This window comes from Carassius carassius, chromosome 10, assembly GCF_963082965.1.
Source record: "Carassius carassius chromosome 10, fCarCar2.1, whole genome shotgun sequence".
Taxonomy (NCBI): domain Eukaryota; kingdom Metazoa; phylum Chordata; class Actinopteri; order Cypriniformes; family Cyprinidae; genus Carassius; species Carassius carassius.
The window spans coordinates 8,864,484-8,887,911 of NC_081764.1; the positions used below are offsets into that span (position 1 = coordinate 8,864,484).

Consider the following 23,428-nt stretch of genomic DNA (forward strand, 5'->3'; position numbering starts at 1 on the left):
TTTTTAAAATATTATATCGGAGCGTACATTCACCCACTTAGTAGAACTAAGATGAGTGAAATTACTGCATTGTGACCGGGGAATATTTGCAGAATAGTCTCACACTTGGTCCTGTTGTAAAAGGTGTCTTTTTTATCTTTTTTTTGGGGTGGTGTGTGTGTGTGTGGGGGGGGGGGGGGGGGGGGGGTTAGGGTAGAAACAAAAAAACAATTATTCATCTCTTTGTGTATATTTTCAGTTTAAATGTCATTTTAAAATTATATTATGACGTACTGCATACAAACTGACTTTCAAAAAAAAAAAAAAAGGAACCTATTTAATTTAAAATCGGGTACATGAATGTGCCCATGTTGGTCAATAAACCTTCTGACTACTAACCTGAAAAAACAAATGAAAGTACATATTTGGATGTAACCTCTTGAAAGATTTAATTCATTAAAGTGAAAATGGCTACATTGGCACAATCATCGAATTACCATTCTCCGCCTTTATCCCTCAAAACTAGCATAAACACAATTGTTTCCTCAGTAAGTGCAAATTAACTTGAACAAAATAAAGTGAAACTTGAGAGAGGGGTGGTCAGTGTATATTGTTATGAGATGTTTTTTATAAGCGATTCAAAAGAATGCCAGTATTGCAAATGCAAAATACATAAAAACAAGAAAACAAAGCCCAGTAAAAGAATGGCATAAAAGCAATTTGCACTCACAGATGGAATTACACACATCAGCTATGAGCACGTCTGAAAGGCTTCAAAACCATATCTTTGGAAAGGTTGCATATTTAATATAAAAAATGTTCCATTGACATTCCATTCTTCATTCACAAGATTCTAAATCTACAGGTGCTGAGTTCTGCTATAGTTTGATTAGGTAAGATCAGATCTGCAGAAATGTTTTACGTCTCCCACACAAGTCAATTTGATCAAGCACTTTGCTACAACCTCAAACAAAACAGAAAATGTGAACAGATTACTTTACAATGTTTTACAAAAAAGTTTTAATGATACAGATATAAAATGAACAAAGAAATACAACTTGGCATCAAAGCCAATCTATTTACAGTTCAAAAGTCCTAAGGTGAGCAACTGTGTTTCAACTCCAAGAGAGAGGTGAATGATGCCACCTGCTGGAAGAACATCACAGAGGCTGACCTCTGACAGCGGCCCATCAGTCATCAATCGTGGGTAACCAGAATGCCTGTGGAGGTGAGATTTTGGCATACATAAGTGGTTGTCAACTGGTGCACAGTGACTACTGCAGTATTTATACAGCCATAATAAGACATGCAGGAGAGTATGGCACTGCTTTTGAATATTCCAAGCCCCTAATACCTCCTTTAATGATAAAGAAATAGTTCAACCAAAAACAAGACTTTTAGCCATCCAAGACGTAGATGAGTTTATTTCTTCTTCTGAACAAATCTTCTGATTTGGATAAATTTAGCATTACATCATTTGCTCACCACTGGATCTTCTGCAGCAGGCATATGATCAGCTAGAGACAAAAAAGTTGGAAAATCTGACCACGCCCCCCAGACATACTATTATATATATTTTTTTATCACATTAAAAGATATATCTTATATTGTGATAATACACACTGTCCTGTAAAAATGAAAAGCAGCATTTAATAATAATCATTAGTTAGTCATATATAATAGAATACAATGATATAATAAAAGTATTAATAGAATAGTTATTATTAAAGTGAATGGATGCAAATATTTAGGTGGATTGTGATGTGAAAAGACAAGGGATGGACTTTTAACACTGGAGGAAGCATTATTATGGATCATGGACTTGTATTTTAGCTGAAAGTGACAGTTTCAAGCAAAAATGCCTTGTTGGATTCGTTTCTTACAATCATGCTGATTTTCACTTTACAAGACATGATGGACTTGAGTCGAGTAGATTAGTTTTGGATTATTGTGTTGTTTTTATCAGCTTAGTTTGAACTCTCATTCTAACGGTACCCATTCGCTGCAGAAGATCCACTGGTGAGCAATGATATTAAATTTCTCCAAACCTGTTTCGATTAAGAAATAATCACGTCTTTCAAGATGAAGATGAGTTTGAGTAACTGTTTAGCAAATTTCCATAAATCCAAACAGCAAAAATGCAAGGATAGTAGATGATTCGCCAGTAATTAGTGTTGGGAGGGCGTTTTGAATGCTTGGTATTCCATATGGATAAAACTGTAACAAAAATATCAGACCGGCTTATGGTTAAGGCTTACCATGTTAGAACATGCACTGGCAAAGGTCATGAATTTGGGGTTAAATTGTAGACAGGTGACTGGACCAGTGTGCTTCCCATCAAGAACTGCTACTTTCATTCCACTCTCAGCATTCCACACATGGATCTTTCCATCTTCTGATCCTGAAAATCAAAATGTTGAGGTGACAGGCATCACTTTCTGTAAACTAATCTGTAGTCTGAATGCATTGGTGAAGACTTACCGATCATGACGAACTGAGAGTCTGGTGTGAAAGAGGCCTCCAGAATGACACCTTTACTGTTGTTATAGCCCTGCAGTGAGGAAGAAAGAAACTCCATGAGACACTTTCTTAAACACAAACTTTGACAAAACCTTTTCAAAATGACACTATTTTCTCACCCCAAATGAGTGGAGCACGGCTCCTTTGAAAGCGTCCAGCACTCGGAGTGTTCCTCCATTGGTGGAGACCAGAATGAGCTTTCCGTCATTGCTGAACTTGAGACCCGTCCACTCACAGGTTCGCTCATATTGAAGTTTAAAAGTGGCGAATGGACCCTGAGGCAGGAGATGTGATACATTCATTTTTAACATTTGAAAGAAAAATACCACTTCTTCTTCTAAGATGCAGTTTTATAGACTTACCTTATCAAAGGAGCGTAGATCGTAAAGCTTGACCATCTCAGAATTCACTCCCGCCGCAAAAATCAACCCCTCCGGATCAAATGAGCACACAGGCTTCCCTTGCAGGTGCATGAGGCCCTAGAATACAACCTAGATTACAATCTAGTATAGACTAACAAGAAAATCAAACACCAACTCAAAATAAAAATACTGGTTACCTGACAGTTAGGTGAGCGAAGGTCCCACAGACGAATAGTTTTATCAAGGGAGCCAGAAATGAATGTGTCGTCAACAGGAGACATAGACAGAGCAACAACCCTGAAACAGGATAAAATACACAAAAACAAGCACTATAACTCAAATGCCAATAAACAACAACAACTATATATTTCATGTCACAGATCCTCACCTCTTACTGTGTCCAGGGAAGTAGCGAATGTACTTATTGTCATGTAGGGACAGGTATCGAATAGTGTCTGTAGTACCACATTGGCAGTGAGAAGAAAATATCAACATCACGTCAAAGTAAGATTTTACAAGTGAATTGATCAAATGTACTGTATACGGTGTCAGGTGAACAGGCTCAACCCTGGGCAAGGCAGTAGTCTGTACAGTTAGCTCCTTAATAGGGCAGAATAAAAGACCCTAAAAACTGTACAAACAACTACCTCAACCCAGAGCAGGCACAGGTAGACACACACCTCATCAGTAAAGCTTTGAGAAAATCACTTAACAAAAAAATAAACAATTAAATATAAATAAAAACCATAATAGTAATATCTACTGATCTATCAGTATCTATCTATACAGTACAGACCAAAAGTTTGGAAACATTACTATTTTTAATGTTTTTGAAAGAAGTTTCTTCTGCTCATCAAGCCTGCATTTTTTTAATCAAAAATACAGGAAAAAAATGTAATATTGTGATATATTATTACAATTTAAAATAATTGTTTTTTAATTATACTTTAAATTATCTTATCTTCTTATCTTATCTTATGTGATGCAAAGCTGATTTTTTAGAAACATTATCACATGATCCTTTAGAAATCATTCTAATATGATGATTCATTATCAAAGTTGGAAACAGTTCTGCTGCTTAATATTTTTTCAGAACATGTGATACTTTTTTAGGATACTTTGATGAATAAAAATATTTTGTAATAACAATATACACTACTGGTCAGTAATTTGGGGTCAGTAATTTTTTTTTCTTTCTTTTTGAATAAAATCAATACTTTTATTCAGCAAGGATGTGTTAAATTGATTAAAAGTGATAGTAAAGAAAATCTATTATTTGAATAAATGCAGTTTTTTTTAACCTTTTATTCATCAAATATATTAGACAGCAGAACTGTTTCCAACACTCATAATAAATCAGAATATTAGAATGATTTCTAAATGATCATGTGATAGACTGGATGTTACATGTGACACTGAAGGCTGGAGTAATGATGCTTAAAATTCAGCTTTGCATCACAGGAATAATTTTTTTTTTAAAGAATATTAAAATAGAAAACTATATATATATATATATATATGAGTAACAAATATGTCATTTCATCTCATGTAATATGAAGTCATAAAATTTCACAGTTAAAAAGGTAAATAGAAAATGTTCTACTTTTAGGTAAAATAAAGCATATCACACAACAGGGAAATGCTTTCATAATATGAAAAAACGGTGTTGGAGCATATGAAACAAATGGTGAAAAAAAGAAAAAAAAGAATCATATTTTATTCAAATGTCTTTTGTAGAGGACACCAGGATTAAGTTATAAAAAAATAGACATAAGAAGGCATGTACAGACAAAAACTATGCTTTATTTTTTCTTTCACCAATGTCCATAAATTGGTTCCAATTCTATACAATGCATTTATTAATTGCATCTTATTAGCATATTACTGTGTTCTTGGGGCAAACCATAATGAAAAAAGAAGTGTTATAATGGGAGTAATAACTTGGCAACATTTTCATAAGAATATCTCATATTTCAGAGGAATACATGATCTATAATTTATTTCCCTATTGACTTGATTTGTCTTCCCAAAATGCCTGATTAACCTGATGTTTGTCCTGGTGTCCTCTACAGAAGACATGTATGAAAATTATTTCGAAACAAAGTCATATTCCGATTTGAAACCCCATAACCTTTTTCCGAGATGTTTATCTTCGACAAACAATTTGAAAATGTAGACAGATTTAAATGACAATTACAAAACATTATCATATTTCCCTAAAAGTGCTAAATTTGATCATTCGGTCCATAACAGTCATATTTAAAGACCAAGGAGATGGAGTGTTTATGATCAAAACTCCAAACATTTGATATCCCTAAAAAGCCCTGAATGTAGCAAGTATGGTCTTAAATTATTATGTCCTCTGCACAATGACAAAAGTCTAAGCCTGGGTCCCAGGAGGGTTTGACAAAACTGAAAGGCATAGGAACTGAAATAACATAATATCATACTGAGACTTTATAAGGAGTCCTACCATCAATCTTGTTGGAGCTGTAGACAACAGTGTTGGCGGCATGGGTGTATCTGATGAGATCCACACCATACTTCTTACTGTACAGCGTCCGTTTGGGTCTGATATACAGGACAGTAGAGGAAATAAATAATTTAATCTGGTTGCTTAATTAGATACATGCAATTAGGTGCTTCGTTATCACGAAACACGTCACATTAAAAACAAAATACTAGAGATAACAACAAGGTGGGCTCGGAAAGAGGCGTGGATGCTAACGGTTAGCGCGCGAGCGACCTCTCATTCAACTGTACATTCGACTCATTTCCGCCAATCGGTTCCTTTGAACTATTCGTTTCAAAGATGCGGTGGTTCTTTTACATAATTTCGTGGTCCTTGACAACCGAACGTATTATGTTATGATAAAGCCATACCAGTTATTAAGAGCGATGTTTATTAAAAATTAATGTGTTACAGTTATTTAGCTACCACCGTGATTCAGCGCATAGAACATTAAACCGACTCAAACGAATCGGACATCGCTACTGTACATAAACATGTTCAAACCACTATGAACAGTAAACGTAATAAATCTTATTACACTACTAGTCGATCTTAATCTTTCAAATTTCACACAAGAATGCTCATGCAACCAAGATCAATACTTTAAGACCGTTAAGAGCAAATAAACGCGGATCATCAGCCAGTTGTAGGACAAGTCACACAGAGCAATTTATAAGCTAACGTTACTTACTTTCCCTCCTGGCAGTCGTACAAGACAATCGAGTCGTCATCGCTACTCGATATTACAGTTTCGCCGTTCGAGCTGAAGTCAAAGCAGTTGATTTTGTCCGAATTCTCTCGGAAAACCTTCGCAACCCTGAAGCTCCGCAGCACATTGTCTGTGAGCTTCATTGTGGCCTTTCTGCCTGGCCAGGCGCTGGGGATCGTCTAGTTAAAAACAGCGAGTAAATCGGGATCTGGTTTATCAGTTTTGTGTGTTGCGAGTGTTTCGTAATATTTTTTTTTAAGTGAAAACAGTTTTAGATGTACATTTTTATCACGTTAAAAAAGCCCGCCGACAAAATTCGTCAATGAACCGGATTTCGAAGCCGAGATGAAACTAGCGGTAGTAAGGCGCTAAACAAAATGGCAACCACACCTGCGCACGCTTCAGAATAAAAGTCCCATTTCGACTTTAGATAAGAGTAACAACCAGAAGAAGATTTTGGTGCTATTTAGGGGTCTGATTTATTGTATACAGTTAACATTACCCTTCCATGACGTACATGAAAAAAATAAAATAAATGAACGTCCGGTTATTTAGTTTTGATTTAACAGCTGTAATGAGGATCTGGAATTTCACATCTGCTCTTTAGTTGCTGTTGTGTTTATCTGTATTTGTTGCTAGGATGAGAGTCATACTTTCAGCCGTGATAAAAAAAATTACATTTGTAATAAATCAATAGTACGTTTAGTTTTCCATTATAATGTTTAGCCTTTTTTGACTTTTTAAAAATATATATAAATAAATGCAGGGCTGAACAGAAAGAGGATGTTATTATCATACTACAAGATTAATCTATTCTCTCTCGTATACGATACATTCTGCACATAGACATCATACTAGCCTCACCCCAAACCTGCCTGGTATAAAAGTAAGCACTGCACTGTTCTAGACAATTACACAGAGAAACTGAGCATCAAAAGCTTACCAAAAGACAAAGCAGACAAATTCTTTTTCAGTGAATTAAAGAGCTGGATTAGGTGCACTTATCTTTGTTTCCTTTCAAAGCAAAGAAATCTGCAATGGCAAGCAGTGATTCAAAGGTGAGTTCTGCAATGAACATATGATTAATATGAACTTGAATCAACCGGCATCTGTTTTTCAAAGGGGGAAATCTGCACTGTTGGAGATATGTATGTATTCACAGTGAATGTGAGTGAGTTTGCACCAGAAGAAGTTACCGTAACCTCCACCAATAATTCAATCCAAGTCTGTGCAGAAAAGGTAAGCAAAATAAATGGCAATTTTAATAGCAAGCTTTCTCTAAAATTTCCTTCACCGATGTTGTCTTGTAAAAATGAAGAGCATTTAATATCAGATTGAGCTTTGCTTGTATTTTTACACAATCTTATCATAATCTTTGTGTTTTTTTTTTCCTTCACTGATGGCTCAGCTTGCATCAGGTGGGACAACTGTGGACACTGTTTGTCAGAAGTGCCAATTTCCGGCTGATGTGAATCCAATGTCGGTCACATCTTCTCTAGAGAAAGATGGTTTGTTGAGTATTAAAGCCCAAAAACATTCAGTAAAAGGGTCTGCAATCATAGATTCAATCTAAGAAGTGAAAACCTAATGTATCTATGAGTGTTTTATAAAACAATCTGTTTTATCATTATTATTCTCTAAATGTCATCCTTTGGATTTTTAAACAAAAACAAATGTTACAATTTGTATTTTGTATTTGAATAAGGTTTCTGACTTCTATATATTGTCCTAGACTAACTGAGACTTGTCATGGCACTTGTATACTGTTGTTCTCTCGTTGGTTTGATTGCTTCTGTTGTTCTCATTTTTAAGTTGCTTTGGATAAAAGCGTCTGCTAAATGATTAAATGTGAATATATAATCTGAGGTTGATGAACATATGCATATAACAATGTTTCTTGTTGCAACTGTCTTCAAACTACAAGCAAACTAATTTTTATATTTTTGTTCACCATTTATTGACTCAGATATTTGTCACTGACTGAAATGACTAAGAAAATGATTTAGGCATTAGAAACCGAAAACTACTTAAAGTAAGTGGTATTCAGAGTGTTTCCAGAGCAGCATATTCCATCTATAAATTTTATTGCCCAATCCATGTTAGACTGACCCACAATATACATACAAGCTAAAGCTATACAATAATCTCTGAGTCCGTTTCTCTGAGAGCAGCCGGTGTGGAGATGGACACAGATGAAGCAGCCATACAGTCTTGGTGCCACAGGTTTTCTGCAAGGGCATTTAGGAGGGGTGCTATTTCACCAAGCCCCGCACTCACATCACCTCCCACTCTGAAGATCGGAAGACCCCAGACTTCTTGAAAATGTGTTACGTCGCTCTCTGTCACGTCTGTGTGCATAAATAAGTCAAATCTGCACTGTTAAGGGCCATAAATGTCAAAGGACAACATAACATTATGCTGTTAATCAGTGTTATTTTAGTATCATTCAAATACATTTATAGTTTTTAGTAACATTATGAATGTTTTTATTTTTATATTTTACATGTTCATTTCCAACATAATTTTGTTGTTGTTTTGTCTTTTATTTATATATATATATATATAATTTACATTTTTATTTCAGTTTTAGTTTAAGTTATTTTAATATATCAAGTTAAACTCAGTAAAATAAGTTTATGGTTTTTATATTTTATTTCAGATATTGTTATTTTATTTCAAATAAAAAACATTTTTAATTAACTGTAATAACCCTGCATATTAGTAAATAGTAAATTCAGCTGGATAAAACAAAAACTGTGTTGTTTTTATTTCAGGCTGCAAAGCAACAAAATGTGATTATTTTAAAGGGGGGGTGATTCTTTTCTGTACCCACTGTATATTTGAATGTAAATGTCAACTAAATGCTGTTAACTGGTGAAGGATACTTGGTGCCAACGACCAGTTTAACCACTCGATCTGAAGATTCTGTGATCCGTGTTATCTGATTTGAAAGATCATCAAAGGAGCCACGATCAGTGAAGGAGAACAGGAAAAGGATTGCATCCACCTGTTCCTTACAGGACTGAAGAGAGAAGAATGACGTAATATATTTAACATCATACCATAAAATGATGCAGAATTTGTGGATTAAAGGGACAATTCACCCAAAAATTTACTCACCATTTACTCACCCTAAAGTTGTTCCAACCCTGTATGACATTCTTTATTCTGTGAAAGAAATGAAATGACAAAAGAAGATATTTTAAGAATCATGGTAACAAAGAGCTGCTAGTCCCCACTGACTTCAGTAGTACTTTTGGTCCATACTATGGAAGTAAATGGAGACCAGCAACTGTTGGTTACCAATATTCTTCAGAACATCTTATTTTATATTCCACAGAAGAAACAAACTCATACAGGTTTGGAACCACTTGGTGAGTTTAATATGTAATGTTTGGGGGAACTATCCTTTTAAGGAAATGTAGGTGACATAAACTGTGTAATATGATGTTGATTCTAACCGGTAACATGTGGTCAAATCTTCGTATTGCACTTTCCCCACAATCCCAAAGCTCAAAGCGGAAAAACAGCACTCGACCACTCTCCTTCAGTCTTACAGGCCAGAAGACCACTGTTGTCTCTATGCCTATAAGAATCATACAGAAGAAATTACCACTGATGTTTTAATTGACTATATTAAAGGTCCCGTTCTTCGTGATCCCATGTTTTTAACTTTAGTTAGTGTGTAATGTTGTTGTTAGAGTATAAATAATATCTGTAAAATTCTAGAGCTCAAAGTTCAATGCCAAGCGAGATATTTTATTTAACAGAATTCGCCTACAAAAAACGACCCGTTTAGACTACATCCCTCTAGTTCCTGCAGTAATGACGTCACTAAAACAGTTTTTTGACTAACCTCTGCCCACATGAATACCCAAAAAGGGGGACGTAGTCTTGTTGCGCTCCGACGGAGAAGAGGAAGAGTTGCGTTTGTGTTTGTCGCCATGTCGTCGAAAAGCTGTTATTTTCATCTCGGAGTCCAATCACCTTTGTTTGGCCTTCCCAGCGACGCTGTACTTGGAGATTAATGGTTACAATTTATGTTTAATTCGGTTCCCGAAAATTATAATCCACATGTAAAACTATGCGCAGCACATTTTGCTGAGGACAGCTTGCTGAGGACAGCTTCCTCAATCTCAATCAGTTTAATGACGGATTCGCACAAAGATTATTCTTGAAAGATGGAGCAGTTCCCTCTTTGTCTGGAGAAGGCGTTGTTTATGGACCACAACCGGTAAGTGTATTTTATTATTTAAGTTGGTGCGTTTAACAGTTTCTGTAACTTATTACACAAAGGGCAATGCTGTTTAGCTTTGTGAACTAGATGTTAGGGCTGTGCAAAAAAAATCGAATGCGATTTTCATGTGCCTCTCGTCAGTAAAAACGCTCCTGTGATTATAAGTACATCTCCAGCACGTGCGTTCTAGTCCAATCACGTTTACAGGAGGGCCGCGTGCTCTAAGTTGGTGTCGAATCACAACACAGGAACCGCTGGCACAATCAGAACTCGTCACGTATTTTTGAAGGAGGGGCTTTATAGAACAAGGAAGTCATCAGCCTGTTTTTATGACAGTGAAAACAGCAGTATACAGATAGGTGAATTGTGTGAAAAATACTGTGTTTTTCTACACACCAAACATGAACACATGATATATTGCACACTGTAAACACAATCAAAGCTTCAAAAAAGCGCGAAAAACGGGACCTTTAAATGAATACACTTACTGACAACGACGCGTACACTGACACCTATCTGTGTGGATGTGATGAAGCATAACTTCAAAGAGTTGCCATCCAAAGCTGTTATAAATGCCATTGTATACATTCAAGTAACATGTTAGCAATATTTCTGTCACCATCTACAAACCCGATTCCAAAAAAGTTGGAACACTGTACGAACTGTGAATAAAAACAGAATGCAATGATGTGGAAGTTTCAAATTTCAATATTTTATTCAGAATACAACATAGATGACAAATCAAATGTTTACACAGAAAATGTATCATTTTAAGGGAAAAATAAGTTGATTTTAAATTTCATGGCATCAACACATCTCAAAAAAGTTGGGACAAGGCCATGTTTATCACTGTGTGGCATCCCCTCTTCTTTTTAGAACAGTCTTCTAGCTTCTTTTTTGACCTATAGTTTTAGCCAGCAACGGCGAATGGCACGGTGGTTTGTGTTCACCAACAATGTTTTTTTTGGAAGTATTCCTGAGCCCATGTTGTGATTTCCATTACAGTAGCATTCTTGTATGTGATGCAGTGCCGTCTAAGGGCCCGAAGATCACAGGCATCCAGTATGGTTTTCCGGCCTTGACCCTTACGCACAGAGATTGTTCCAGATTCTCTGATATTATGCACTGTAGATGATGATAACTTCAAACTCTTTGTAATTTTTCTCTGAGAAACTCCTTTCTGATATTGCTCCATTATTTTTCACCACAGCATTGGGGGAATTGGTGATCCTCTGCCCATCTTGACTTCTGAGAGACACTGCCACTCTGAGAGGCTCTTTTTATATCCAATCATGTTGCCAATTGACCTAATCAGTTGCAAATTGGTCCTCCAGCTGTTCCTTATATGTACATTTAACTTTTCCGGCCTCTTATTGCTACCTGTCCTAACGTTTTTGGAATGTGTAGCTCTCATGAAATCCAAAATGAGCCAATATTTGGCATGACATTTCAAAATGTCTGACTTTCAACATTTGATGTGTTATCTATATTCTATTGTGTATAAAATGTAAGTTTATGAGATTTGCAAATTATACCATTCCTTTTTTACTCACAATTTGTACAGTGTTCCAACTTTTTTTGAATCGGGTTTGTATTATAAATTTATTCCGCAACTAAATGTGTATTATAATAAACGTGTTATGCGGCTGGTCAAGTTATCTCAAGACCGCCATTGAATGGGGTTGAATAGAATCGCTTATTTTCATAGGTCAGAGATAAGAGTCTTCATCTCACACGATGTGAGTTGAGATATTTTTTAAACGTATTTATTAAAAGTAATATAATAAAGATTGTTTACAATAAAAAATAGCTTAATACATTTTAAATGTGTGATTCGTTCACCTGTGGTCTCATAGTGCATTTTGGGGAAATCGAGGCCAGCCAGACGGGCAGCAAGAGCGCTTTTCCCGACTCCAGTCTTCCCTGAGATGAAGACCTTGTAGCGAACGATGTCCACATTCATATGAGGAGGCATCATTGGTGCTTCCAAGAGCCCTTAGTATATATAAAAACATTAAATGTAGCATTTATATGTTAGCTATAGCAAATACTTATTTTGCTGTTCTTTTCCAAAATGAACAAACTCTGGCCTTCGATAAGAAACAAGTGATGCCTAACTGCTGTATCCATGGTGATCATCCTTACCAAACTTTCTTCGTTTCTTATTATGCAGTATTCTGCTGAAAAACTCTCTGCTGTCTGGAAATCGCTGCCAATCCGACACAATTATGGATCCAGGTGGGACAGACATTTGAATTTAGCGAAATTAGATAAATGAAAAGAGGATTGTGCTTTGCGCGAACGTGAAGCCAACTAGATTAACCGTCAAGCTGAAATACGTCAAAATAAAAGTCCAATGCGAAAGGTCTAATATTATGTAGCTAGCTCAAATGAAACGAACTTATTATTGTTTTATTTTATTTTCCAAATTATGGGGGTCACTGAATCCACATTCTGAATAAAGACAAATGAACAAAATCTACAGGTAGCCTATATTTGTACATCATGTTATCTTTATTGAGAAGCCACAGCTCTTGCATATGACAACTGTTGGCTTTGATAAGGCAAACGCAAGAATGAATCCACCAGCTAATTGACACAGAAAAACAAAAACTAAACAAAACAAAAAAATCTTTTGGAGAAGGTGGATCCCACCGGCATGCAGCAATGGCTCAGAATGCAATGTACAGCGTCATATACAAAAACAATAGTGAGACCCCAAAAATGGCACATAGCAGTTTCGACATCTACTAACATGAAGCGAATGCATTTTATTTGGACATACAAACTTAAAAAAGAGAGATCCTCTGCAAAAGTGAAACTGAACCAAAAATATAGCCGTTTTGTTGTACTTTCTGACATCTAATTAAAATACGTCTCCAATGAGATATCAAAATGGAGGTATGAAGATATTGCATTTCTAGAATACCAATTCATTTTCATTTTAAGATGCCCGTAAGACAACGCCTAGTTGGATATTTGCAACATAAGGCCACAGAGCCTCGACACGAAGGAGAAAAGTACAATGAAAATGTGCAGACACAGAAGACATTTACAGTTAACAGTTTTGAACTTAAATACAGAGGTTCCTTTTTAGTTTTGAAGCAGTTGGCATCCACTTTAAAAACAGACAAGACAAAGAAAAGTGTTCATACACTCATCTTCACAACAATGTACCATTAATGTATGTAAGAGTACGTCAAAGAAGCGCCATATATGTTATCGCATTGGACAGGGACACACCTAATAATCTCACTCGACATTATCAAACAAATGGTACTCCATATTGCTTAGGAACACATAGAAACAAATTCCTCAAATAAATGAGTTGGAAAAACTGGTGCTAGTTTGCTGTTCTTATGTTATGACACAGCTAAAATTGCCAATCATGGTCTTTGCAATGTTCTTTTTACGCTTCAGTACAATTCTTTGATTTGTATTGTTTTTTTTAGCTTAGTTTGTGGGCAATTAGAGCTGATGGGGGGAGATCCTAGAGTGGCTAACTGGGTAATCAGAGTTGTTACATGCATCTTACATCATCAGGCTAAGTTTAAAGTTTTGGGGTAGGGCATGTTCAGGGTGGTGGGTGGCACCGGATGGCTCGATGCTCTAATCATCCTCCTCGTCTTCCTCATCGCTGTCCTTCATTGAGATGCCCTGCATGCCCCCCTCTCTGACAGAGGCAGTGGCTTCCTCCAGGATAAGCCGGTTCCGAACCGTATCGTACGCCTTGCTGTTCAATGTAGAGTCAAGAACGCCTTGCAGTCTAAAATCTCGATATTTCTTCTACAAGAATGGGAAATATCAGCAAGCATTATACATAGTATAAGACTTCTTTGCCCCTGAATGTTAAAGCTAAATACTTGTGTGTCAAACAAGGCCAGAAAGAATAGTGAGACTAGGGATGCAAGCTATTACAATTCTGGACAATACCGATAAATAGCTGATATTAAAACTCAATACTAGTCTATTTTGTCTAAATTAATCACTCCGGCAGCCAAAAATTTGTAAATCAGTTTATATATTTAAACTGAATTTAGGAAGCACAACATTATAATGTACAGTTTGAAAAATTAATTTTCATGTTGAGATTTGCAGTGTTATTAAATAAATAAATAAATAAAAATATGGTAACACTTTATTTTAAGGTGTCCTTGTTACGTATGTTATATGAACTTACTATTATAATAACAATTAATTATGCATAATTACATACAAGTAAATCTAAGCAAAACCCAAATACTAACCTTAACCATACAGTAAGTACTTGTAGTTAATTGATATTATGACAATGACAATGACAATGACAATGACAATATAGTACTAATTTTGTGCATCACTAAGCAAGGCCTGAATCATAAACTGAAATCTAGAACAAGAGGTGTGGATTTACCTTGACTAGAATCATACTACTCTAGCTTCAGAGTATAAATACTTCCATTTAAGTTATAAAAAGAAATACCTTTACAACCCTGATGAGGATTTTGAGTTGATAGACATGAAGCTGTTGGTCCATGCGCTCAGTCAGCCATGTCGCCAGCAGATTCATAGTGGCTGTATACCATTGCTGCAAAGAACAGAAACACAGCATTCTCCAGCAAAACACAGACAGACAAACAAATGCATGCAAAAGACCAGCATGTGTAGACATATATAAAGACATACAGCAACAGCCACATGGGCAGACGCGAGTAAACCCACAAAACACAAACTTAAACACTCCATTCACACAGACAACTGATAACAACATTTACAAAACCACACCCTCACTTAAATCCAAGGTTAGTCAGACAATTTGAAATTAATTCAAGAGCCAGCAGTATGACCATCTTAAAAACAAATCTTGCATTAGGAAATTGCATAAAAATATTAAAACAAACACTTAATCTGCCCTACATTTACAGCTTAGACTGTAACCAAAGTTTCAAATGACTTAATACAAATCTGGTTATCTGAAATAAGCTTGAACAAAAGCCTTATTCTAATCAAAAGTCTTTAGCTTTTAAAAGCCATTCGAAGAAAATTAAACGGATTCAATTCATTGCTTCCCCCACCCATTCACCATTAAATTATGCTGCATGTTATAAAACCGCACTTGTGCATGAATCACCACTGAACCCAAAAGCATACTCTAAAGAACCCAAGATGCAAACAAAATTAGTGCAGTCTCAATCAGGATCCTCAGAAACAAACTCATAAAAAAGTGAGAATACAGCAGGCAAAGGTGTGTTGTTATCTTAAACCATATATACATTATGAAGATCTCATATTCATGCATATTCAGAATCACTTAAAACTTCTAGTTCAAATAGAACAGCACATGTGTGGTTCAATGAATGATGCAAACTATTTAGCAGAGGTAGTGCTGTATCCTATTTGAACAAATCAGTCTGAAGGGGGTTTGAAGTGGGCTATGGTCAGTTCGCAAGAGGTACAAATAGCCTTTACCATTTAGCCAATCCATTTATATGTATATATTATGATATTATATACATCATTTCTTATCACTTGATATGTGATTATGTGAATTAAATCAGATTTCATGTTGTATTAGGGTCATCTGATGGTTAGATCGGTGATTTCTCTTTATATCTGTCCACTTCAAATAGGTGGCCGGTCGGAGCGTGCAGTGCATGCAGAGAGTGCAGGTGAGTGTACAGGGCAGAGAGCTGTGTGAGTTTGTGTGTGTGTGTGTGTGTGTGTGCATGAGGTGGGATTTTTAGGAGGTGGGTCATGCTAGAAGATGTACACAGGAAGATTATTTGATTAGAACTCATGCCACTCGACAGAATGTGATCAAATAGCAGGACATTTAGAGATAAGTTCCACTTTGTCCTAGAAAGAATGCAGAATGAGTTAGGATGCTGTCATTGGGTTAGGATAACGTGATTGCAAAGCGTTTAGAGAGGGAGAATGAAATGAAAATTATACAACAGATGTACAGAAATGTAGTTGCATGCAACCAAAATCTGTAATACAAGTTGCATAAAAAAAACAAAAAAACATCATGGTTGCCTGTTCAGACATTACATGATGCTGGAAGAGAGATATTCAGCTTGGAAAATGGAGAGCTGCCAATCCTGTTAATGTTCTGGTCCCAATGTTTGTTCAAATATGTAACCCTGAATGTAAATTTAATATACTTGAATTAGCAAGTAACAGTGACTTATCAGTCCTGGTAATTGTTTTTGACGTACAGCCGTAAGCTGAATATGCCTTTAGACAACTGACCTCATAAGATCACACTGAACCTAACAAATTTCCACAATTTCAGTCTGTTTGACACAACTGTCCAAGCAAGAATTCAGTTCAAACAAACAGTGAGTCATTACAATCAGAAACATGCATGTTTCTAGCCATAATCCTTTAATTTGCCAATTAACGTTCACTATGTGGCTGCTGCCATTCAGAATTTGGGTATTTTAATAACTGCTTTTGATTTCATGCCTCTGAGCCTTTCACTGATGGTGATTAGTTTGGACAAAATATTTGAGAAGACAGACTGAAACTATAGAGCAAAAACAGGACAAATCATGCCAGATTCAATTTGGGTCTTTGAGGTTGGATGCTAAATGCATTATTACAAACTTAGTGTGGAGGGGGAAAAAGCATAATGGACATAACAAGCACTGAATTGTAAATAAAATAAAACAACAAATAAATAAAGGCAGATCCATGCATAAGATGTGTGTCACAAATGTTCCAAACACAAGCAAGTAAAGCTGCAAAAAGTAATAACGTAATAGACTTCCTTTCAGTCAAACAGACACACAAACGTACACACTTTTATCCACAATATTCTGATACATTCAACCCATTACAGTATGGTATGACACACAACTAAATATTTACACTCATATATATATTCTGGGAAAAAATACAGAAAATTAAATAATAATAAAAACGCTGACAAACCCTCACGCGCGCACGCACGCACACACACACACACACACACACACACACACACACACACACACACACATGGCTCCAAGACTTGGACACTTGTCCACACATCTGTTAGATTTCTTATTAAAATACATAAACACACATGTATGCCATTGTGTAACAAAGACACATGTTCACAAAATCACAAAGGATTATTTTTCTAAACCGAACAGTGCTCTCTTATGCTCTAGGTCAGTTGGTATTTAAAATCAGGACAATCGCTTACAAATTTAATTTTAATACATTTCATTCATTGTTTAAACAGCAACTTCAATATGTAGAATTTATTAAAGTGTACAAATCATTTTATGAAAAGCAGTGAAGTGTTGGTTTTTGCAATTGCAACTGAAACTGATACTATAAGCATGAATTGCTTTGATGGTTTGAAAATCCCATATTACCGCACAAGTTAGGTTGTATAGTTAATTGCATGATTGTGACGAGTGGGGCGGGGCCGAGGGACATGGGAGCGAGGCCGGTGGAGTGATTGGAGATGAGCTACACCTGTTCGACCCACCGGTCTCGAGGCCCACGGAGGAGATGGAAGGATATACAACTGGAGCGACGACAGTGAAGGACGAGAGAGGACCAGGCCTGGGCTTTTAGTTGTGTTTTGGTTTTTATTTGAGCGCACCAGTCGTCCGTGAGGGGCTGGTGCGCTGTTTTGTGTTTATTTTTGCTTTATTAAAATGTTGTTTGATTGTCCGCCGGTTCCCGCCTCCTTCTTCCCGATGACTAGGAAGTCTTTTATCATTACAATGATTTTTAACATTTTTGTATAATATATTACTTGTTATGGTCTGCCCCTTTTTCTCTGTGATTTAAAAAATTACATTTTGTGTTTAATGTCACACTTTTTGGTTCAAGATAAAATCAACTTTTTTGAGAGCACTGTTTTATAAATAATCCACTTTGTGACACTTTCCCTCTTAAACAAGAAACCACTGTGAGCATAAAGTCCAACGCACGTTAGCTAACACAACACCAGAGCACAAAGGTCCAATGCATCGTGGCTAATGAAACACCAGAGCACAGAGAGCTGGAACAGGAAGTCACAGCAATGAGACATTAGGGGAGCTGACTGAAAGCTTCAAGTCATGATTGGCCTTATGTGTCTGGATGTAAGATCTCCAGGTTTGGCACTCAAAATGTGACTTATCCCTCGTATGCCCCATTGTTTTGCCACATTTTGGATGGGCCCTCCTTTGTTAGGCATGGAGGTAACGGCATCTTACTTACATCAAATAATCTCTCTATATACACCTCCTCATTGACCTTATCTCTCAGAATGTCCTGAGAGTGACGGACAAAGGTCACATAGCCATCTGCAACGTCCATCCCTGGTTTCTGTGGAAAGGTGAAACCAGAAAAAAAGTTAGTTTTGTATGGAATGGATGTGAATAAGAAAAATATATTAGGTATAGTATGTTGAATTTTTAGTACTCACAGGGACATCCACATATTTTGATGCTGCTTTCACCTGAAATTAAAAAAAAAAGTTTGACTCAAGTGCTTCTAAGAAAAATCACCCTCCCTTAAAGTTGCAATAAGTAACTTTATTCCTCTTATTTTAACACCTAAAGGAATTTTTACATTTACATTAAGAGGAAAGTTTACATTAAAGCCCATACTAGAATTTTATAAAATAGCAAAATAGGAATTCAATAGATAATTCTTACCGTGAAGGAGAGAAAGGAGGAGAAGAGAGTTCCCTCATCGTACCTGGAGATCTTGGCAAGTAAGTTCTCCAGAATGGCCACAAACTGTTCAGGTGGCACAAAACATTAATTCGATGACAAACAGCCAACGAGTTAATGTCAACCATTTTCTCAAAACGTACCTTTACTACCAAGAGTGAAATCATGTCTTTTACACTCTCTTCGATTAGCTCATCGATTTGAGAGTGGTACTGTTTCTAAAATGTAAAGACAGATTTAAATACTTAGACAAACTTATATGGTGCGTATATATGAAGACAGAGAACTCAAAAACCAAAGACGAATTCATACAGAAATATAGTAGATGGCCAAACTGAACATAAAGATGCAGATGCCTATACAACCTATACAATGATTGTATGTGATTAAAATACGTAAGTTTACACATTAAAATATGCAGCCTTTTAAATAAATATAACTACTGAGGTTGACCAAACATGAAATTGTACTTAATGGAAACATTATTATTTTTCCCATAATTCCAATATTCTAAAAAACACTTCTAGAAAAAAAAATTCTTAACATTCTTTAAAAATGATTTCCTTTTATTCTCAAACATTTGCATATTATTCAATCCAAAAAAATCTATAAAGTTTCTGGGATTCCTGAAAATGGTGTGAAATTTCCAGTATAGATCAAGCGTTTGTCTATCACAACAATCAGAAGTTCTGCCAATTACCTCCTGGCCCATTTCCATGGCACACAGTTTAGCAGACTGGTCCTTGGCGTCCACCATCACATTGAACATGGTGCATAAGGACAGTGGGATGCGGAAATCTGTGGAACGGCTGCTTTTGGCCAGCTTAGATTCAAACACTCCCCTGGTGCTGTTGACCAGCAAAGCATGTGAAGTAAATGAGTCATCTTGCATGAAATTTCATTCATACTTTAAAGTCATACTTTAAAATCTTCATGTATACCATAAAACATTTTGAATCTGTTAAGTACTATAGATATTATTTTTACCGTTTAACACTGGTCTCAATCATGTCACTTGACATGAGCCTCATACGGTTATCCAAGTGTTTAGCAAACTCTTCTTCCGGCCAGTGTAGGTCCCTGATGAAGGTCTGTAGGGCATCCAACTTCCAGAACAGATCTTCTGATGTTCCAGAGCCATTGCTGCCAGGTGTAAGATTTTTAGAGGTAAAAAGTCCAAAATATTCAGGATTCAAGGAAGATGCAGATTATCTAAGACTTTAAGATTGCTTTATTTTACCCATACACCAACTGGAGGTCCCAAAACATGGGGAATGTAATCACACAATCAGTGCATGGCAAAACAAATGTGTTTACAAAACACTTTAATAACCTCGCATTTTTGCAAGGTTATTAACCCTTATAGGACTGACCTGAATTCATGCATATGTCCATTTTCTCTAAAAGAGAATGGCCTGGGAATGTCAAGGTGAGAGAAGGCTTGCACAGATACAGTTGCAAACTAACAGATGCCAAGCAAGACGGTGCTTTAACATGAAGCCAATGCTCTTAATGCCATCTCCTAGACTTTCCTAGAGCTAGTGTTTAATGTTAAAGGCGACTCTATATGCAATATGATTCTGAAAGGGATAATTCAACAAAAATGCAAATTCTGTATCTTTTCCTCACTTTCATATTACTCCAAACCTGACTTTCTTTTTTTTCCTTGGAACACATGCACAAAAATATGTTTTAAAGAATGCTTTTGTCCATAGAATGAAAGTCAATAGGGTCCAAAACACTAACTTTCATTGTATGGACAAAAAAAACAAAAAAAAAATTTGGAATGACCAAAATATTAAAGTTGGTCAAGGACAAGGTCCACTGAAAAAAAATGGAGTAAAGATCAAGCTATCTCTCACCACTCATGCCCACAGAGACTAAAGTAGCTCCCAAGATCAAAACACACCATGCAGTCGACTCTGAGGACGCTGCCATCCTGAGTAGAAAGATGTGTCATAAGGGCCAGGGTTAAAGAGTTAAACATAGGAGCGAATCGTGTCTTATGGAGACAGCTCCATCAAGATCAAGTGGAACTTAACTTCAAATTCCTTATCGAAATGGGTATGATTCAGTGATCTTCTACTGCAAATGTGATGTCGCTCTAGTGTACATGTTGAAACAGAAGCCCACTCTGATGTTTGAACTCTTTGGGTGTTAGTTTCTACTGCCTTGGATGCCAGCTACACTGAAGTAATGTCTACTTCAGAGCATCAGCTACCAACGCAATGACAGCACTACGATCAGGCAGGGAGTTACACCAACCCACACCCACCTTCCACACAAAACAAAAACCAGTGCCCCTTTATGTTTAGACAACCTTTTTTTATCTCAGCTATCCTACAAAATTTTTTATCTTACCAGTGATATTCTGATGATTATACCAGTTCTTTTTAATATCAACAAACCCTAATGTCATAGCATAATTCATGCAGGCACTTTTAGGAAGCACTGGCTTAAGGAATACAAAATAGTAATGAGATATTGACTACAACGTCATTGCTCAGGATACAGGTAAATTAGAAAATGAAAAACTAAAGGAACTTAACTTTCAAATTAAAACAAAACTTGTTTTTGTTTTTTAAATAGTTGTTTTAATCCATCATTGCTGTTTTATTAATGGTTTTAGTCCAAAATTCCATGTGTGTTAACTTCAAGGACATCTACTAGCTAATTTGTATGGATTGAATATGACTTTATTTGAATACAAAGCAATATCTTGGCTGTAGGTTTGGGTTGCAATCCAGATCTCACCACCTCAGTCTAACCTCATTGGCATGCACATTGAGGAAAATGAAGAGCTTTTCAGTTCTCATTTCAAATAACAAATCACATGAGCCTGTCTGGAACCCTTTGCAGGCTACTTGACATGAGAATGATTCCAGAGGCAAGTCATCTTGCCCTGTAGTTATTCTATATCCAATACAAAGAACATGGAAAATCTGCTTGGCCATCATTTAAAAGTCTTTTAAATATTGACAAGTTTAGCAAACATCTTGCAACGCAATAACACTTAACTGCTGGTAAGTTAACTAACCCCAAACATTTTCATGCCAAGAAGACTTTAGAATGCATCAGATCTCAGGTAAATGCATTGAATACACACTCAGAGTCATATATAGCAGCCATCCAGGATGGAGTGGAAAAGCTAGGCATTTGTGGAAGGTTAACAGATAGTCCTGCTACTGGCACGGGAAGATTTGGTACTTTGGGAATTTGGAGGTTCACATTTGGTAGATTCACATTGGGCAGATTACTTGTTAAACTCCTGCAGAAACAGACAAAAAAAGAAACAAAAAAATTCCATAACAGTGGCAGTGTGGAATGCTGCAAATAAGCAATGTAAGACATACAATACAAAAAAGAGAAACTGAGAAATGGAAAAGACCATTTTTTACACATAAAGAGCAGACATAACAACTTGAGGGAGGGAATCTACTAGCACATTTAAACAGAAGTCCTGAGTAGAAAGTAACTTGTGGTCAATAATATCGACAACAGCACACTTATATAAAAAGGAAGTAAAAGCAGAATTTTTCCACAGCAAGAACAAACAGCAGCTTGAAAGATTTGAGGATGGTGGTGGGGTGTTACACATACAAACAGACAACAAACAAATGAGAGAAACCATACTGACATATATTTCTCAAGGGCATAAGCTTAATTGACAGAAGAGTATTCTGTTAGGCTGTGAATATTTGGGTAGCAGTATGTTTTCTAAAGATAGCAGATTATCTAAATATTGTAATCTGTTCGTTGGGAACTGGTATGAAATCATTAAAGTCAACATGCAAACCAAAATCAAGCATGACAGAATTGATTAGGACATAAAAAGCATTCAGTTTAAAGTGCACAATATGAGGGTTAGTTCACAAAAAAAATAAAAATAAAAAGAAGATGGAAACCTACAAGACATTGGCTGAAGTCTTTCCAGATATTGTGGACTTGGTGAACTTTCTCTAATGTTTGGCAGCTTTCTCAAATCAGGCATGTTTATGGTGTAAACAAACTGGTTTCAGACTTTACCTGAGAAATCTAACTGGATGCTAAACAGTTTCATTTGATTAGCTGTATATTTTTGCAGATAACAAAATCCATCATAAGATGGGGATATGCCTATCCCTGCTTTCTCATATAAATTAGTTATTTTTTTTAGAGATTTTTGTGATGTTTTTGTCCTGAAAGGCCCTGGCTCCCAGTGACCACACACATCGTTGAGGAGGTGGTGTCTTACTTTACAGGCTCCCATGACTCCCGCTCAAATCCCCTGTGAATGGACTGAGCGATGGATGACTCCATAAGATCGACATATCGCACCACAAGAGGGGCGTACAGGTCCTGCAGGTGTTTGTGAAACTTTCCGTTACACAGGTGATCTGTAAAAACAGAAAATAAAAGGTTATGACACTTTTGAGAGTAACATACCTAACTTTTACATTAAAATCTCTATTTTAATCAGAATGAGAG

General features: G+C 36.3%; 3 protein-coding genes and 1 long non-coding RNA gene across 15 annotated transcripts in view; 1 reads left to right on the forward strand and 3 right to left on the reverse strand.

Moving 5' to 3' along the window:
- Window positions 1–403: 403 nt before the first annotated feature.
- Window positions 404–6,493, reverse strand: LOC132151696 (WD repeat-containing protein 82-like). 2 transcript variants are annotated; one of them, XM_059560004.1, is made up of 10 exons: window positions 6,364–6,493; window positions 6,065–6,261; window positions 5,335–5,432; window positions 3,250–3,316; window positions 3,059–3,158; window positions 2,862–2,978; window positions 2,619–2,774; window positions 2,461–2,530; window positions 2,238–2,380; window positions 404–1,199 (listed from the first exon to the last, which is right to left on the reverse strand). In XM_059560004.1, the coding sequence occupies exons 2-10, from the start codon at window positions 6,223–6,225 to the stop codon at window positions 1,170–1,172; spliced, it is 942 nt and encodes a 313-aa protein (XP_059415987.1). In that variant the 5' UTR covers window positions 6,226–6,261; window positions 6,364–6,493; the 3' UTR covers window positions 404–1,169. The 2 variants fall into 2 exon arrangements, with proteins under 2 accessions (XP_059415987.1, XP_059415986.1); XM_059560003.1 differs by having other exon boundaries at window positions 6,065–6,414.
- A 144-nt stretch (window positions 6,494–6,637) lies between these two features.
- On the forward strand, window positions 6,638–7,881 carry LOC132151698 (uncharacterized). Its single transcript, XR_009436436.1, has 3 exons — window positions 6,638–7,140; window positions 7,205–7,321; window positions 7,491–7,881. It is a non-coding gene; the product is annotated as an uncharacterized LOC132151698 (long non-coding RNA).
- A 133-nt stretch (window positions 7,882–8,014) lies between these two features.
- Window positions 8,015–12,661, reverse strand: cplane2 (ciliogenesis and planar polarity effector 2). Of its 2 annotated transcripts, none has more exons than XM_059560005.1 (5): window positions 12,465–12,660; window positions 12,162–12,314; window positions 9,544–9,668; window positions 8,968–9,104; window positions 8,015–8,453 (listed from the first exon to the last, which is right to left on the reverse strand). In XM_059560005.1, the coding sequence occupies exons 1-5, from the start codon at window positions 12,568–12,570 to the stop codon at window positions 8,216–8,218; spliced, it is 759 nt and encodes a 252-aa protein (XP_059415988.1). In that variant the 5' UTR covers window positions 12,571–12,660; the 3' UTR covers window positions 8,015–8,215. The 2 variants fall into 2 exon arrangements, with proteins under 2 accessions (XP_059415988.1, XP_059415990.1); XM_059560007.1 differs by having other exon boundaries at window positions 8,221–8,430; window positions 12,465–12,661.
- Window positions 12,662–12,814: 153 nt separating this feature from the next.
- LOC132151693 (calcium-dependent secretion activator 1-like) overlaps window positions 12,815–23,428 on the reverse strand; it is an 83,241-nt gene continuing 72,627 nt past the window's right edge. For 7 of the 10 annotated variants that reach the window (XM_059559989.1, XM_059559988.1, XM_059559998.1 and 4 more), the window contains 10 exons: window positions 23,196–23,337; window positions 22,068–22,229; window positions 19,949–20,104; window positions 19,662–19,809; window positions 19,105–19,179; window positions 18,944–19,027; window positions 18,712–18,744; window positions 18,504–18,611; window positions 14,782–14,886; window positions 12,815–14,105 (listed from right to left, as the gene is read on the reverse strand). In XM_059559989.1, the coding sequence (XP_059415972.1) occupies window positions 13,929–14,105; window positions 14,782–14,886; window positions 18,504–18,611; window positions 18,712–18,744; window positions 18,944–19,027; window positions 19,105–19,179; window positions 19,662–19,809; window positions 19,949–20,104; window positions 22,068–22,229; window positions 23,196–23,337 (1,190 nt within the window). In that variant the 3' untranslated portion in view covers window positions 12,815–13,928. The remainder of the gene's footprint in view (window positions 14,106–14,781; window positions 14,887–18,503; window positions 18,612–18,711; window positions 18,745–18,943; window positions 19,028–19,104; window positions 19,180–19,661; window positions 19,810–19,948; window positions 20,105–22,067; window positions 22,230–23,195; window positions 23,338–23,428) is intronic. The other 3 variants (XM_059559996.1, XM_059559995.1, XM_059559994.1) reach the window with 1 other exon arrangement.

Bases quoted from the DNA above. Each gene is read 5' to 3' on its own strand.
- cplane2 (XM_059560005.1), bottom strand. From the start codon at position 12,570: ATGTCTGTCCCACCTGGATCCATAATTGTGTCGGATTGGCAGCGATTT. The intron at 12,315-12,464 runs GTAAGGATGATC...ATATATACTAAG, and splicing joins TAAGAAACGAAGAAAGTTTG to GGCTCTTGGAAGCACCAATG. The intron at 8,454-8,967 runs GTATCCTTCACC...TTAACAGTGCAG, and splicing joins AAACTGGTCGTTGGCACCAA to ATTTGACTTATTTATGCACA.
- LOC132151696 (XM_059560004.1), bottom strand. From the start codon at position 6,225: ATGAAGCTCACAGACAATGTGCTGCGGAGCTTCAGGGTTGCGAAGGTT. The intron at 2,775-2,861 runs GTAAGTCTATAA...CTCCTGCCTCAG, and splicing joins ATCTACGCTCCTTTGATAAG to GGTCCATTCGCCACTTTTAA. The intron at 2,381-2,460 runs GTAAGTCTTCAC...TTTGATTTTCAG, and splicing joins CTCTCAGTTCGTCATGATCG to GATCAGAAGATGGAAAGATC.